The 14,303-nt window shown below is 43.8% G+C and overlaps 1 protein-coding gene across 9 annotated transcripts in view; it reads left to right on the top strand.

The window, feature by feature from the left end:
* Nucleotides 1-14,303, top strand: part of LOC124950938 (spectrin alpha chain) — a 37,906-nt gene that overhangs the window by 10,006 nt on the left and 13,597 nt on the right. For 3 of the 9 annotated variants that reach the window (XM_047498499.1, XM_047498500.1, XM_047498498.1), the window contains exons 1-6: nucleotides 35-244; nucleotides 3,635-3,888; nucleotides 4,017-4,184; nucleotides 10,692-10,917; nucleotides 11,117-11,394; nucleotides 11,609-14,212. In XM_047498499.1, the coding sequence (XP_047354455.1) occupies nucleotides 214-244; nucleotides 3,635-3,888; nucleotides 4,017-4,184; nucleotides 10,692-10,917; nucleotides 11,117-11,394; nucleotides 11,609-14,212 (3,561 nt within the window). In that variant the 5' untranslated portion in view covers nucleotides 35-213. Of the gene's footprint in view, nucleotides 1-33; nucleotides 245-931; nucleotides 1,025-3,634; nucleotides 3,889-4,016; nucleotides 4,185-10,691; nucleotides 10,918-11,116; nucleotides 11,399-11,608; nucleotides 14,213-14,303 lie in introns of those variants that run through there. The other 6 variants (XM_047498501.1, XM_047498503.1, XM_047498502.1 and 3 more) reach the window with 4 other exon arrangements.

The raw sequence follows: 14,303 nt of genomic DNA, 5'->3' as shown, positions 1-14,303 counted from the left end.
CATAGTCCTATCCGTGATAAGAGTATTGTCAGTCGGTGGTCTTTAGCTGCCAACGAACCAGTTGCGCGTTACCGTTCGTCGTGGCATAAAGTTCGTTCTCTCTAAGCCTTTTACGGTCGTACCGAAAAGATCGTCGATGATATTTCTTCGAATGGGAACGTACGAGAAAGTTTTTTGAGCTACCACGTTAAGCAGCCTTCGAATCAAGTCAAGATGGCTTACAATAATTATTACACTTATTACGGTAAATCTTTACCTTTTTCTTTTTCTATCGTTGCCGATATGACCGATAAACTGATAATTTCTACAAGAAAATCAAACTTGATCCTCTTCTTTATCGCTATAAACTTTAATTTTTCTTTCTTTTCGTAAAATAATAGGATTAGTTCGTTATATCGTCGATTCTAAGACCGATCGGAGATTAAGAACGATCTATTGACTTCGAAGGAAGATTTCGTAACGACCACACCTGTACTTAATACCCGTCGTCGTCACGGAGAGATAACGGAGAAGAGAATTTTCTCTTTTGTAAAACAGAATAAACTCTAAAATAAAGCCTTTTTTTATTCGACGCATATAGGTACAATATGTGTCCTTGGGGAATAGCGATTCACGATCAAGGTCATCGTTTTTTGCTCTTCGCGGAGATCGAAATGGCAAAAATTCGTACAATCGATGCGATAAGAGAGAGAGAGAAAGAGGGTTGAGGGGGGGAAGGGCGGGTGGGGTACTGCTTCACGAAACGTCACGCTCGAAGAATTTGCCATACGTGTCTTACAATCGTATTACGTGCTTTTCATCGACTAGAAACACTCGCGTGTATACATAGATACATTATATCGGGCGGTGGCCGGTTAAGTGCTCTAATCAAATCTACGGTGTCATTCGCTCCTCGTCATTGTTTCTAACGTTCGTATAGCACTCTTTAAAGGGTCACTCGACACCCAGGATACATCGTGAATCTGATACCATCGAACCTGTTTATTTCTTTTTAATCAAGCCGCGCTATTATGCATTTGTTCAAGTAAGTAATATATTATCTCGCAACAATAATCGTTGCTTTTCTCCACGATTATTTGTTTCTTAACGCGTAAAAATAAATTCTTTCGTCGAAGCACGATACGACGATAAAGCTCGAACGTTTATCCGATTAACACTCACCGATAAGACAAAACATGAAAAAAGAAAAAGCATTTCTAGGAATGCGGGGACGACTCGTGGAAGCTCGTTTTGATCATGCGGCCAAAAACAAGTTTACCCCACGCACTCTCTCTTTTCTTCTTCTTCTTTTTTTTTTTTTTTTTTTTTTTTTTTCCTCCTTTATATAGATCGCCCTGTCAAAATATTTCGATCGTAAAATCGATGTTCCTTTAACGTTTTATCATCGAGATGATTTTCATTTTCGAAAAGAAGAAAGAAACGAACTCGTTTGCTTTTTTCATTATAGCTTGACGTGGACGATCGTAAATCTGAATTTGCCTTTGCATTAGCATAGAAAAGGAAAAAAAGAAAAAAAAGAAAAGAAAAAGAAAAAAACTCTAAAAGTAGGAATTATCGTTGCGACGTCGAGAGTTAATCGCGACTTGTAAATCTCGATTTACAGAGACTACTCGAGTCTGTGCTCTATGTGACGCAACGCAAGTCAAACAACCGAATATGGATATTCCTTTTTTGCTTTTTATAGTCGATTACATTAGAGGTAAAAAGTCTTATCTACGTAGGCAGGAAGCAACCCAGTGAGATCAATGGATTCATTCATAGTCTTATTTGATGAAGAACCATAGAAAGTGAAAAAAAGGAAAAGAGAAACGAGATGTTTGTTCGGTTTCGAAATGTCACATAGTTTAGCGCAGAAACGACCACTGGCTCGACATTTTTTGCGCGATATCTTATCAACTTCTTCTGCAGATAAAAGGAAAGCCGATACGTCATTCTCTTTTTAACCCTTTTGCGCGTTCGCAATTCGACGACGTAGCATAAATTGGCGATCTAAATGTAAAGAGTAAAATGATCTCTAACGATTAGTAAATGCGTAATATCGGTTCGTAGCTTTGGGATTTAGACGTCTTTACGATGTGCGATTATACATTGTTCATTGCCTACGTAATAATCGAGATTGCATTAACTTGCACATACCAGTCGCACCGATTCACTCGATAAGCGGTAATTAAACGCTCCATCGGACGGCTTTCGCTATTCAAGGAGTTAGACTCGTGCGGCACACCGAGAGATAATAAAAGGTCGTCGTTTATGCTGCTATATCGTATGTATACGAGAACAACTCCTTTGCACGCGAGCTCTTTACGCGAGTAAACTTGCAATTAAGACTCTTGTGCGTTTGCCAATGAAACGAAGAGAAATAAATATTATTTTCTGTTTTATTCCCTTCGAGATAATTCGAATGAATGGCTGAGGAGCGATGAAACGTTTCGAGATATCTCGAAAGAACGTCATTATTCAAATCCTGACGCTTTAGGGACAGCAGGATAGAAACGCATTGAGAGACTCGGAGGTTGGAAAACGTAGAATATATTTTAAAGGAGCGGGCTCGAATAGAAGGGGCCGGGGTGTCGAAGAAGGGGAGACGGTACCCCGACAATGGCTTCTTTTCTCCTTTAGAAGTAAATAAAAGCAAGCGCGAAAGACTCGTACGTAGCACGACGAAGCGTCGGACATTGCGAGGAACTGCAACGCCAGCACTAGCGAGCAGCTCGTTTCTTGTCAGCCTCGTGACTTGGCAAGATTATTGTCCTCGCTTATTGTCACTGCCATTCTGTGTACTCGCGTCTTCGTGCTCTCCCTGTCATAAAGTTTTTCTTAAGGTCTCTCTTTTTCTCTTCCTCGCATGGACCACGGCGTGTAGCGTGAACGTGAATGCAAAAGCAAATTGCCTATTTGATTCAGCGTCTACAAAAGGGCCGGTGGTGACTACCAGCGCGAGATTGCCTCTTGCTGCTTCTCGTCTTTTCCTTTTTCCCCTTTATTTTTCTCTCCTCTCCTCTCCTCTCCTCTCCATCTCCTCCTCCTCCTCCTCCTCGTCCAGCTTGTTCTTCCAGGCCTCTGGCTTCTTCAGCTCGTTCTTACAAAAGCACAAGTCGTCATTTTCGTCGTCGTCGTCGTCGTCGTCGTCGTCGTCGTCGTCGTAGTCGTTGTAATCAAGCACGTGGGAAAATATTTGCGCGTCATAACGAGCATGTAACGTTTCGCTCTTCGCTGAATTATTCACGCTTGTCGCGAAGGTCCTTATAGCGTGAAAGGGAGCAGAGAGAGAGAGAAAGAGAGAGAGAAAGAGAGGTTGAAACATTCCCAATTCCTACCCTAGCGTTAGATAAAAAAGGCCTCGTTTCCGTTTTAGGATAAAAATAGAGATAACCAGGCCTCTATCGTAGAACTCGTTTACAAAACTATTCTATTTTAGGTCATTTTCCTCTCTCTCTCTCTCTCTCCTCCCCCCTCCCCCCGACATTATGGGGAAATCGCCGTATCCTGTTGGCGTCGTTGATTTACTCATAGCACAACCCTGTAGATTTCATCTGGAAAGCATTTAGAAGCCCAATCCTGTGTTTACTCGACGTATCCGAAGGCAAGGAGAGAAAAGTTTTTTTTCCTAACGAATGGAAAATGTTTGTTTCAGGGGCGCAGTATGAGCCCCGATCTGGGCACGGCGCCGTACCCCAAGGAAGACGACTTAACAACTTCGAGTATCTCCCCACGTATCCACCACCGAGAGTCGACAGATACAGGGGTGGTCCGATTATACAGAAGAGAATGACTCAGAGGGAGGACGTTCTCAAGTTCGAGCAGGGCCGTATAAAGGCCCTGCAAGAGGAACGTCTGCATATTCAAAAGAAGACGTTCACAAAATGGATAAATTCCTTCCTCTTGAAGGTATATATATATATATATATATATATTTACTTGTTCTTTCATACTCGAGTCAAGTATGTCACTCGACTTAAATAACTTTAGCCGGGAGACAAATAGAGAATATAAACGTAGAATAATCGACGTTTCAGGCTCGCATGGAAGTGGACGATCTGTTCACGGACCTTGCGGATGGGAAAAAATTGCTTAAACTGTTGGAAATAATTTCGGGAGAAAGATTGGCCAAGCCCAACAATGGTCGTATGCGAGTACACAAGATCGAGAACGTGAACAAGTCGTTGGCGTTTCTCCATACGAAGGTAAGTTCGTTTATTTTTGTATTTGTCATTTTCATCGGGCAAACAATTTTAAAGGCGTCGCGATTCCCGAGATCTCAACGCTCTCTTCGAAGCAAAAGAGTCCCCTAAGAAGCCGCTCAAGTTCTACTCCCCACGTGAATGGCCTCTATATACTTGCCTGGCTTATGACATAACAGTTTTATCTACACCGACACGCGCACACGTACGTTCGGTGTACGTAGAAAAGCATAAACGTATTTGGAGTGAAAGAAGGAGAGGGAGAGAGAGAGAGAGAGAGAGAGAGAGAGAGAAGGATGGTGTGTATCGTCGGCTTAGTCTGGGTCGAGTCGGAAACCGGACGAGGGAATATAAAGTCGAGTCGAGGCGAGAGACCACCGTAAGACAAGTAGACAGCGCATTGACCAACCGAACGTTAAACGACGGACATCGATTTACAGTCCCTTCGAACGGAATGAAAGCAAAAAAGAAAAAACAAAATCATTGGTAGATTCTTCTCTTACCGGAAGTCTTGTTAGGATTCTTCTTTATCGTCAATCTTTGTCCTCTTTCTGTAATGTTCTCGTTCGATCTTTCCACTCATTTTTCTCACGATATCATCTCGCCTGAATTATAGTATATAGGGGGGATCGTCCGTCTAGAATAAATTTTCAGTAAATATTCGCAAATATTGAATTAAAAAGAAAACGTTTGAAAGAGCTTCGATGGTCTCGGTCAACTAGGACGAGACGCATAGCGAAGGCATCGATCGCGATTCGAGCGTAAAGAAAAAGAAATTGGCTCGCTTGGGAAGGCGCTTTCTTCCGTGAAAGCATTCCCGTCGAGCGTAAAAATATTCTCCCGTGGTGATGCGGCTACAATCAATGACCCGTATACGCTAGCTAAATAATTTATGACGAATAATAATTGATCGACGAGTTTCTCGTACGATCGACGTTTCTATTCGGACGGTATTCGATTACTTAGCTCGAATCGATACGACTAACCAAGTTAGGCTTCGAAGCGACACGCGAAAACAAAAAGTGTTGTTCCTTTCGCCGTCTGGTTTTTCCTTTATCGGAGAAAAGTAGGAAATAGCGAGTGGAAAGCCTCGTGTATCTTTCTTCGATGCAACCTGCGTGCTTCTGAATGCTCTTTTTTTCCATTAAAGGTTCTCTGACACAGGTGTGCGTCGATCCGCGTCGGCATTACAAAGAAACTTTTTCTTTCGAATCGAACGAATAAGACTGAATTGATACGAACCATCGATGTAAATTTTATTTATAATTGAAAAGCACGATTTATTGAAATTTTCAACTATTTTTAAGTATGATCCATCGATAATGGATCCTTATTTTACGATCGATGACAGCTTTACCTATTTTCATCTTACAATATGCGAATAGTTACTTTTTGGACGACGGATAGGCTGATTGTCACATTCCATTGATACTTTACTAATCTCTTAACTCTTTTCTTTTCTGGTTTTTCTTTTTTTTTCCTACGTGTTCAAGGAAAGTCACGTAGTTGTCAATCCAAAATTCAATTCCACATAAATTATGTAAAAGTACACCAAAGTGGTCAACAAGAAAAATGTCAATCGACTTAAAATATCTAAGAAACTCGACCGCAAGGTTCCTTGGATCCTCGTGCCTTTGAATAAGTATTTAGAAAGTATTAATGTTTTCAATACGTTAAACGTATATCGCGCCGATTCAATTCCCAACGCCTGCTAAACATCGATATTTAACCGAGAAAAGCATACAAACGAAATCGATTTGTAGGAATGAGCAGGTGCCGAGTGAAAGTCTCTGACCGATAGACCGTACTCTTTGCATACCTTTTATTATTTTGATATTATTGGAAAATTTCTTTAAATTGTTGGCATCACAGCTGAATCGGTAATATATTTACGCGTGTTACAAAATTCCACGTAATTATCGTTTGAATATATCATCTCTCCGACAGAACATTATTTTTCGAAACATCTCGCGAGACCGCAGGTGGGTATCGGTCGAGTGAAAGATAGAGAGAGGACACGAAGGGCAGGATAAGAGGCGAAAAGGAGAAATAAGAATGGACTCCAAAGGGGACGCGAGAGAAAAAAAGAAAAGACGAGAGAGAGAGAGAGAGAGAGAGAGAGAGAGAGAGAGAAGGGTCACCGACCGAGGCGAAACTTGCTAGACCGTGAGTCCCGCAGATGTGAAATGAAACCAGACGGCACATACATCGACTATTCGCGCGATCGTTGAGTGTTAGACAATGGTGTTTAGACTGACCAATCGAGCACGCTGAAAGAAGGGCCGGTTAAAGTCTTTTTTGTTTTATTCCATAACTCGAACGAGAAGAATCAAAGTTTTCGAACGAAACCAATCTTTCTAGAAACTCTCTCGCAAAGGATTTCAATGCTTTGAAATATACTTTTCGATATCCCGAAATCTCTTTTGTACGTTAATGTCAAAGACTTTAGACGTTGATCTCCTTAGCAAAGCTGCTAAGGAGAACTCTTGCAAATATCGAATAAAACCTGTTTCGAGTGACGAATATGAAAGAAGAAGAAGAAAAAAGAAAGATCGGGTGAAAGCGAGAAGCGCATAACTTTCCTACGAGTGTTCTTACGGAGATCGTCGATGGTTGCATCGAGTACTTATGGTTGCGTAGTTACGAAGGAAACCCATAGAAAAGCGGAAAATTGAAAGCAGAAATGACTCTTGAGGAATTCGTGATTATTTAATAAAATGAGAACGCGAGGCGAAAAAATAGGAGCGATAACCCTTGCGCGTCGCTTCGATGACAATAAAATAGGAACAACGCGCAGTTGTTTATCGACGATGCTCTCGTCGATCTCACGTCCCTTATCCTAGTTAGCCATAAAAAATGAACGGATGACGGCATTGTTTATACGGTAGAAGTCGCTTCTAATTAGAGGAATGATTGCGCGGTGCAAAGATCGACTCGGGACAATGCGAAATTTATTATCTCTTCTAACGAGTTTCATCGTCGACGTTATTTTGCAACGATTCACGATGGGTGAAAATTGAAAAACACTGGTAATAAAGAGTGAAACTATCGATCGATATTCGACAAGACGCCGTTAGGGACAAGTGCACGTGCACGATGCAATATCGTGAATGGTTATGGAGTAGTACAAGGTTGAACAGCGTCATCGGTGATGCCGCAAGGAGATCGCGGATCCAAAAGGAAACCAAGAGAGAGAAATATATATGTGTATATATATATATATATATATATATATATATAGAGAGAGAGAGAGAGAGAGAGAGAGAGAGAGAGAGAGGAAAGGAAGATGGAAGGTTATGGAATAGCGGAGAACCCCGTTAGAAAGACGTTCGAGTAAGGTCCTCCTTTGCCTTTATGCTCGTCTTGCCGTAGACACGCAGCTGCAGGCTATTGCTTCTCGGTTCTCTTCTCTGGTTGGAAATTAAGAAATAAACGGCAGAACGTATCGTTCGTAAGAAGAAGTAATCTTTTTCCTTCCTTTTCTCGACTTGTCATTCGCGTGGCTCCGATTCACATTCCTAGTTCTCGCAAGAATGTACGAGCTTTGGTTGTGTGCAAAACGACGACGTAGGAAAACCGCTATGCGGCCCGGCTTTTAAAGAGATAAAGACGGTTGAACTGGAAAGGTGCACGTGGAAAGGAGAGGAATGGTGTGAGAGAGAGAGAGAGAGAGAGAGAGAGAGGAAGGGTGAAGAGGCACGGGAGGATTGCGTAGCACGTTGCAAACGACTTTCCTGTACTTTCCTGATTTAAGGCGCGCTGCACTGAAACTAAAAAGGTGCTCGTGGTATCGCGCGGTAAAATGCAATAAAAAAATTCTTCTTAACCTTAGTCTCGCGCGTTAACGCGTGCCTATCGGCGATCCCTCATTCTTCCTTCCTTATTTTCCTTTTTTCTTTTTCTTTTCCCTTCATGAACTGTATCTACGCGTGCAATCGCATGTAACGTTCGATCTTCGAAACTAAAGCTCGTAGAAGCGTAGAAAGAACGAGAGAGCGCGGTCGAACGGTCAATGCGCGCACGTGCACATTCGCCGCCTCTCGGTCGATCCAGTGAACGTTCGACGTAGGAGTCGCATTCCACGTTAAATGCATTAGGAATGCTATTCCCATTCCTTCGACTTGGCGAACCTAGATGCGTACACGAACCGTGTATTTAAGTTCGAGCCTTAATGTTTCCCATTAGCGGGCCATCGGATTTGCGGAAAGCGCAACGATAGGAAGGATTAGACGAGACGTCGGAGGATGAAAAGAAGGGGTCGCAAAACGGTGCGAATACGATGACACGCTTATATCCTTCGTTTTTGGCCGCAAGACGCAACAACCGGTGTACCGTATTCTCGCGCTTTACGATGCAGCGACCGAGGTTCATTCATTATTCATACGTCGGCGAAGCTCGACTTTTAACGTGAGTGCACGCGGTTTGGCACGATGGAAATTCAAAGGTCGATTCTACGACGATTAATACTTACTCGAATAATAAGAATCGGTTGGTGTCGTCGTCTTCCCAAAAATGTATAATGATAAATTATCCAACAATGTTAAATAAATATGAAACGCGTACGGGAAGAACAAATGAAAAAATAATTTGTCGGCGTCGATAGATTTATGTTATATCGCTTAAACGGTCTAACGTACGACTCGTTGCGAATGTACGATCTCTCATTAGCCTCTCATGAGGAGGATCGTTCGATAATCGAGGAGAATGAATCATGACTCTCCTGGTTCCGGTCGCTTTTTCATCGTCGACAAATTGCTAGCGATACGTCTTATCGATCGTGCGCCAAAGGACCACGCGTTCCTCTCGAAGCTCGTTTCTTCGAAGAACAAGAAGAAGAAGAAGAAGAAGAAGAAGAAGAAAGAGACGCGATCGATTTTGTTCGCGTAACGCGACGACCATGAAGACGAAGTCGAGTAATGAAATCGTTCGAAACACCTTGCGCATCGACTTGTGTGTTACGTCCGACTACCGAGGGCTCGGAGAGAGAAATTCTTTTTCGATCGGAGAAGAAAATAATGGCATCGAAATAGATCGTAATTCGCGATCGATTTACACGAACCCGCGTTATCCCGAATTCTCGAGACGGAGAACTTGATCGTGCGTTTTCCTTTTCACGGGGAAAAAGAAAAGAAAAGGAAGAAGAAGCGGAGGCGCGATTCTATCTCTTACTTTGCATTTTCTTTTACTTTCACCGGGGTTGTTAGTCCTCTTCATCCCTTTATCAATGGGCGGGGGAGGGGGAGGAGAGAGAGAGAGAGAGAGAGAGAGAAACCAGCGGAAACTCGAAAATATTAATCATCGCGAGAATTGTTTCTCCGTGCTCGGTGATTTCTTGAAAAAAAAGTCTTCTTCCACCGACGAGGAAACGGTTCCGGTGTGGGCAGTACACTAGCGGTGCTTCATCATAGAATCAAGAAACGATTGTAAACTTTCTCAAGCGCAAAGAATGCAGCGCGCAAATCTTGAAAATGTTACGCAAGAGGGATTACGAGATGGTTGGGAAGAAATGTTGGCGTACGCAAGGTGGTAAAGTGCGCTAACATAGACGATATTCGAAACCCTCGGAGAACGGAAATTAATTTCACGTGTTTCTTCCGTTAAACTTATACGGAGGAGATTTTCAAACGTTCCCGCTTCGTTCACGCATTAAACCGTAAGTCGGCTTGGTATCCGTAGGCAAAAGAGATCCCGGTAGCGATACGGACAAGATCATTTTATTATTTCTTTGCTCTTTTTCCGGAATAGAAAGAGGAGAGGATAATGCTACCTACCTGGTGGTGTAGAAGAAACGAGTTTGAGTGCGCGTCGACGACACTACTCCCCTCTCGAGAAGAGAACGAGCTGGTCTCTCGTTAACCGCTTCCTCCTCCTCCGTTCACCGTGACGCTCACCTACTAACGGTGACGTTCCACCTTTTCTTTTGTTTTGTATCGAAGGAGTTCTCGTCTCGTCCCGAGCGAACATAGAACTTGGTCGGCCCGGCAAAAGCAATAATTTCCATTTCCCAGCGGCCTTGATAGAGCGGCACAAGTGATCGGACGGCATTCCAGCATTCGCGAGAACGTCGCGAGGCACGTACCGCGATTAACTGACCATAATAACGTGCCCCGAAATACACCCAAGACAGGATTCCCTCTCGCATCTTTTTCTCCAAAATTGTTTTGCCTCTTAATCCTTTAGTATCCCTTTCTTTACGAATAGAGAGCCCTTCCTTCCTTCGGAAGGAAGTCTAATTGCTCTCTTAGTTTCTTCTCTTAACGAGCGAGAACATCGTACGCGTCAAGTCGACCAAGTCTCTAATTAATTACGCTAACTCACAATACTTATTGCTTGTACTTTCTTAACAATAGATTCAATCTCTTCGAATCAATCTTCTCCCTGATATTCTTACACGTTGTGTAAGACGTCTTCGACGAGAAAGCCATATATTTCTCATTAACGAACGAACGAACGAACGAACGAACGAAAGAAAGTTTTCTCATACTCGTATCATACGATAATATTTCCTAGGTTCGGTTGGAAAGTATAGGAGCGGAAGACATAGTCGATGGAAATCCTAGACTGATCCTCGGATTGATCTGGACCATCATCCTGAGATTTCAAATACAAGAGATCGAGATCGACGTCGACGAGGAAAATGACAGCAGTGAGAAGAAGTCGGCAAAGGATGCTTTATTACTATGGTGCCAAAGGAAAACCAATGGTTATCCTGGCGTTAACATTCAAGATTTTACGGGTGAGTAACGACCTTTTGACGAGATTTTAATTAGCGCGCGCCCCGTTATCGTCAAACTTCGTAATGGCAAAGTAAGAAACTCGACGATATTCATTATCGCAAACGTTATGGCAGCAAATGTGTAGTTGAGAGTGTGCGCAAGACGAGAATAAAGAAAAGAAGAAGGAGAGTAAGTAAAGACGTAATTCGTGTCGAACAGGTTCGTGGAGAAGCGGTCTCGGTTTCAACGCTCTTATCCACGCACACAGGCCGGACTTGGTCAATTGGTCGGAATTGCAGCAAAACAAGAACATCGACAACTTGAATTATGCTTTCGACGTGGCACATTCGGAGCTCAGTATTCCCAGGTTGTTGGATGCCGAGGACGTCGATACCGCTAGGCCGGACGAGAAGTCCATCATCACGTACGTTGCGTCGTACTATCACACGTTCGCCAGGATGAAGAACGAAATTAAAAGCGGAAAGAGAATCGCGAACGTAGGTATAAGCTATATATATATATATATATATATATGCATATATATATATACATATATATATATATATATGTATGTATGTGTATGCATGTCTGCTGCTGCTGTATAGTATGTATGTATGTATGTATGTGAGAGCGCGAGCTGAGGGGACGGTTTTGGGACGGTCGATCCGCATACATAGATCGTTTCTTTCACGTCTATATCCATTTTTTCAGATCGTTGGTCAAATGATGGACGCCGACAAGATGAAGATCCATTATGAAAAATTGACCACCGATCTACTCGAATGGATCAAATTGAAGATACAAGATTTGGAAAATCGAAATTTTCCAAATTCATTGGAGGGTATTCAACGGGAGCTATTGGCCTTTAAACAATATAGAACGGTGGAAAAGCCACCCAAGTACAAGGAACGATCGGAGATAGAGGCCTTGTATTTTCACATAAACACGCAATTAAAATCGTTGAACCAACCGGCGTTCACGCCGCAAGAGGGTCAACTCGTTCACGATATAGAAAGGAATTGGGTCGAGTTGGAAAGGGCCGAACATCGCCGAGAAGTCGCCCTTAGGACGGAACTTTTGCGTCAAGAAAGATTGGAACAATTGAATTACAAGTTCGAGAGAAAGAGCGTACTCAGGGAAGGCTATCTGAAGGAAATGATTCAGGTTTTGACCGATCCGAGATACGGTAGTAATCTGGCCCAGGTAGATGCCACGGTGAAGAAGCACGAGGCAATAAGCGCGGACATTCTCGCTCGAGAAGAGAGATTTCACGATCTGACGAACATGTCGGAGGAATTGGTTAGGGAGAATTATCATGGATTAGAAAGGGTTAGAGTGAGGGAACAGGAGGTATTGCAGAGATGGAAAGAATTGTTGGCCCTGTTGGATCATCACAAGTCCAATCTTGTTGCTCTTTCTTCTTTGATGAGCTTGATGAGGGAAATCGACACGACCCTTGCCTCCATTCAAGAGTTACAGCTCAATTTCCAAAGCACCGACGTTGGACCTCACCTGTTGGGCGTGGAAGATCTTTTGCAGAAGCACAGTTTGCAGGAATTGCAGGTGACGGCACTAGGGGAGAGTCAAAGGCGTTTGGGTAGACAGGCAGCCCAACATTTGGCACAGCCGCAGAGTAAGGAGGTACCGCTTTTGAAGCAAAAATTGGATCTCCTGAATCGTGCCTATGACGAGCTCGTAGAGTACAGCAAAGAGCGCAAGGCCCGTCTCGAGGACGCCCGAAACTTTTTTCACTTTTTACAAGATCACGAGGACGAGGAATCTTGGCTTATCGAGAAACAACGCATATGCAAGGCCGGAATATCGGCGAAGGACTTGCGCGCCGTCATTTCTTTGCAACAAAAGCATAAAGCGTTGCAGGACGAGATGAAGGTACGCAGACCAAAATCCGAACAATTGTGCGAGGCCGGTAGAAGATTGATAGACGACAATCATCCGTCCTCGTTGGAAATTCAAAATCGCATTGACTCGCTGCAAGAACATTGGAAGGTTTTGGAAGAGCTGGCTGCCTTGAGGAAGAAGCAATTGGACGACGCGGCCGAAGCGTTTCAATTTTATGCCGACGCGAACGAGGCGGACTCCTGGATGAACGAGAAAATGGCTCTAGTTGCTTCCGAAGATTATGGCGTGGACGAGCCGAGCGCCCAAGCGCTCTTGCAAAGGCACAAGGATCTTGAAGGGGAATTGAACGCTTATAGGGGCGACGTGCAATCTTTGAACGTGCAAGCGGAGAAACTGATAAAGTCGGGAATATCGACGCTCGAATTGTCGGCCGATCCCGAACCCGTCGCGGAATTGGAACAGGAGGAGTGGAGCAAGGAAATACGATTGGTACCTCAGGACGAATGGGTCGACGAAATCGTCGAACGATTAGAACCAAGAACCGTTCACGAAGAAAAATTGGTGCCGCAAGTGAAGAGCATGTATCCATTCACCGGTCAAGGCATGCACATGGCCAAGGGCGAGGTCATGTTCTTATTGAATAAGACCAATTCGGATTGGTGGAGCGTCAGGAAGGCGGACGGCACCGACGGTTTCGTCCCTGCCAATTACGTCCGTGAAATCGAACCCAAGGTAGTGTCCGTTCAAATGAGACGACCGGAGAAGGTTAGGGTTACGCAGAGGGTCAAGAGGACCAAGATGGTTAAACAGGTCGTACCGGTACGAAGGGTAAAGTCAATAAAGTCTACGGTAAAACCGATCAAACGCAAAGCGGTCAACGATGGCGATAGCGTTGAGAAACGGCAAAAGAAGATAAACGACACGTACGGGGAATTGCAAGAATTGGCATCTAAGCGTCATGCCTTGTTGGAAGACGCCATTAGATTGTACGGTTTTTATCGAGAATGCGACGATTTCGAAAAGTGGATCAAGGACAAGGAAAAGATGCTTCGGGCAGACGATCCACGCGACAACGTTGAGACGGCCAAACGAAAGTACGAAAAATTCTTGACCGACCTATCGGCCTCGGGTAAACGCGTCGAGGCGATAGACGCCGCGGTCGACGAGTTCGTCAGACAGGGACACAGTCAGTTGGACAAGGTCAAGGCCAGACAAAGGCACATCCATCAACTTTGGGACCATTTGAACTGGTTGAAAACGCAAAAGGAGAAGAGCTTGGAGGGTGCCTCTAGCGTGGAATTATTTAACAGAACGTGCGACGAGGCTCACGATTGGATGTTGGAGAAGATAACGCAACTGGATACCGCGGAACTTGGACCCGATTTAAAGACGGTTCAAGCTTTGCAACGGAGACATCAGCATTTGGAGAGGGAGTTGGCGCCGGTAGAGGAGAAAGTATGTTTCCTCGTGATTACGAATACCAATACTTCTCTCTCTCTCTCTCTCTCTCTCTCTCTCTCTCTCTCTCTCTCTCTTTTCTTAATCC

Source organism: Vespa velutina, chromosome 8 (genome assembly GCF_912470025.1).
Source record: "Vespa velutina chromosome 8, iVesVel2.1, whole genome shotgun sequence".
Taxonomy (NCBI): Eukaryota; Metazoa; Arthropoda; class Insecta; order Hymenoptera; family Vespidae; genus Vespa; species Vespa velutina.
The sequence above is the reverse complement of the archived record's forward strand: the minus strand, read 5'-3'. Positions and strand labels throughout refer to the sequence as shown.